This window comes from Micropterus dolomieu, linkage group LG10 (genome assembly GCF_021292245.1).
Source record: "Micropterus dolomieu isolate WLL.071019.BEF.003 ecotype Adirondacks linkage group LG10, ASM2129224v1, whole genome shotgun sequence".
Lineage (NCBI taxonomy): Eukaryota > Metazoa > Chordata > Actinopteri > Centrarchiformes > Centrarchidae > Micropterus > Micropterus dolomieu.
The window spans coordinates 29,576,205-29,578,350 of NC_060159.1; the positions used below are offsets into that span (position 1 = coordinate 29,576,205).

Consider the following 2,146-nt stretch of genomic DNA (forward strand, 5'->3'; position numbering starts at 1 on the left):
ACTCACCTGTCCTCCTCCCGTCCTCTGAGACTCACCTGTCCTCCTCTTGTCCTTCTCCCGTCCTGAGACTCACCTGTCTTCCTCCCGTCCTCTGAGACTCTCCTGTCCTCCTCCCGTCCTCTGAGACTCACCTGTCCTCCTCTTGTCCTCCTCCCGTCCTGAGACTCTCCTGTCCTTCTCCTGTCCTCTGAGACTCACCTGTCCTCCTCCCGTCCTCTGAGACTCTCCTGTCCTCCTCCCGTCCTCTGAGACTCTCCTGTCCTCCTCCCCGTCCTCTGAGACTCTCCTGTCCTCCTCTTGTCCTCCTCCCGTCCTGAGACTCTCCTGTCCTCCTCTTGTCCTCCTCCCGTCCTGAGACTCTCCTGTCCTCCTCCTGTCCTCCTCCCGTCCTCTGAGACTCTCCTGTCCTCCTCCCGTCCTCTGAGACTCACCTGTCTTCCTCCTGTCCTTTTCTGTGAGCAGCAGCTGGCTGAGTCTCTGGAGCGCCTGAGGAGTCAGACCAAGGAGCTGAAGGAGGCCCACTCCCAGAGGAAGCTGGCCGTGCAGGAGTTCTCGGACCTGTCGGAGCGGCTCGCCGACCTCCGCTCCTCCAAACAGCGTCTGTCCCGCCAGCTCCGGGACAAGGAGGAGGAGATGGACGCCCTCCTGCAGAAGATGGACGCCATGAAACAGGAGATCCGCAAGACGGAGAAGAACCGCAAGGAGGTGAGAGCCCTTCACTTTCTCTGAGCTAAGACTGATGGAGAAAGCCAGGATGTGGCTGAAAGCTCCAGAAAAGAGACTTCTCCGCAAATAAAGCTTCATACAGCAGATCCATAAGAGCCTCACCAGGAGGAGTTCATGAAGGAGTCAGACCGAGCCAGAAACATTACTCCTTAAAGCTGGGACAGGGTTCTCCTGCTCTCCTCCAGGGGGTGGCAGAGACCAGGAGGAGTCTGTCCTGACTCGTCGGGTCCATACCTGCTCAGGTCCTGTCCTGAGGAGGTCAGGACCTGACCTGAGGGGGTCAGGACAGGTTCCTCCTGCTCTCCACCAGAGGGCGGCAGAGACCAGCAGACTCCCTCAGGTCTGAGCAGGGCTCCAGAATAACTGGTGCACCATAACAGAATATTGTAACCATTTCCCAAACCTCTGGAAATGATTGTTAACAGCAGCTGACCTGTGATTGGTCGACTTGGCAGCATCATTTCCTGCTACAGGAAGTACTCCAGGCTCTGAAGCCAGTTTAACCAGCAGCCAATCCAGCGGCTGTTACACTTTGGAAACTTCCTTTAGAGCGTCACAACCCCCCAAGACACGTTTCACCATCAGAGTTTGATCCAGTCGAAAGTCTAGAGTTTTTTTATTTTACCTCCATTCAAGTTAGTGCAGGGCTAACAGGAAGTTAGCAGAGGGCTAACAGGAAGTTAGCTGCAAAGCAACACAGACACCAACGCACAAGAATAAATGTGAGGGAACGTGCGTTACCAACGGCAGCAGGTCACCGCAGGAGTTTAGATCCTATAAGAACATAACACGTAGTCACCAGGACTGCTGCTGACTGCCGCTATCTGGTTAGCTCAGTTAGCATCACCAGATGTGATGATGTAGAGAAGATCGCATGACAGGAAGGAGGGGGAGGCCTTCAGAATAAAAGTATTGTATGTGTTTGTCAGCTGGAGGCTCAGCTGGACGATGCGAAGGCCGAGGCGTCCAAGGAGAGGAAGCTGAGGGAGCACGGCGAGGTGTACTCCAAGCAGCTGGAGATGGAGCTGCAGAGCCTGAAGGTCAGAGGTCACACACTCACACAGCTGTATCCATAAGGTCCCGGGTCTTAGAGAGCAGCCGTATCCTTAAGGTCCCGGGTCTTAGAGAGCAGCCGTATCCTTAAGGTCCCGGGTCTTAGAGAGCAGCCGTATCCTTAAGGTCCCGGGTCTTAAAGAGCAGCCGTATCCTTAAGGTCCCTGGTCTTAAAGAGCAGTCGTATCCTTAAGGTCCCTGGTCTTAGAGAGCAGCCGTATCCTTAAGGTCCCGGGTCTTAGAGAGCAGCCGTATCCTTAAGGTCCCGGGTCTTAGAGAGCAGCCGTATCCTTAAGGTCCCGGGTCTTAGAGAGCAGCCGGTCCCGGGTCTTAGAGAGCAGCCGTATCCTTAAGGTCCCGGGTCTTA

The 2,146-nt window shown here is 55.2% G+C and overlaps 1 protein-coding gene across 3 annotated transcripts in view; it reads left to right on the top strand.

Annotated features, from left to right (window-relative positions):
- Nucleotides 1–2,146, top strand: part of cdc42bpb (CDC42 binding protein kinase beta (DMPK-like)) — a 49,021-nt gene that overhangs the window by 19,399 nt on the left and 27,476 nt on the right. For all 3 annotated transcript variants that reach the window (XM_046060768.1, XM_046060770.1, XM_046060769.1), the window contains exons 12-13: nucleotides 463–705; nucleotides 1,656–1,766. In XM_046060768.1, coding sequence (XP_045916724.1) covers nucleotides 463–705; nucleotides 1,656–1,766 — 354 coding nt within the window. The remainder of the gene's footprint in view (nucleotides 1–462; nucleotides 706–1,655; nucleotides 1,767–2,146) is intronic.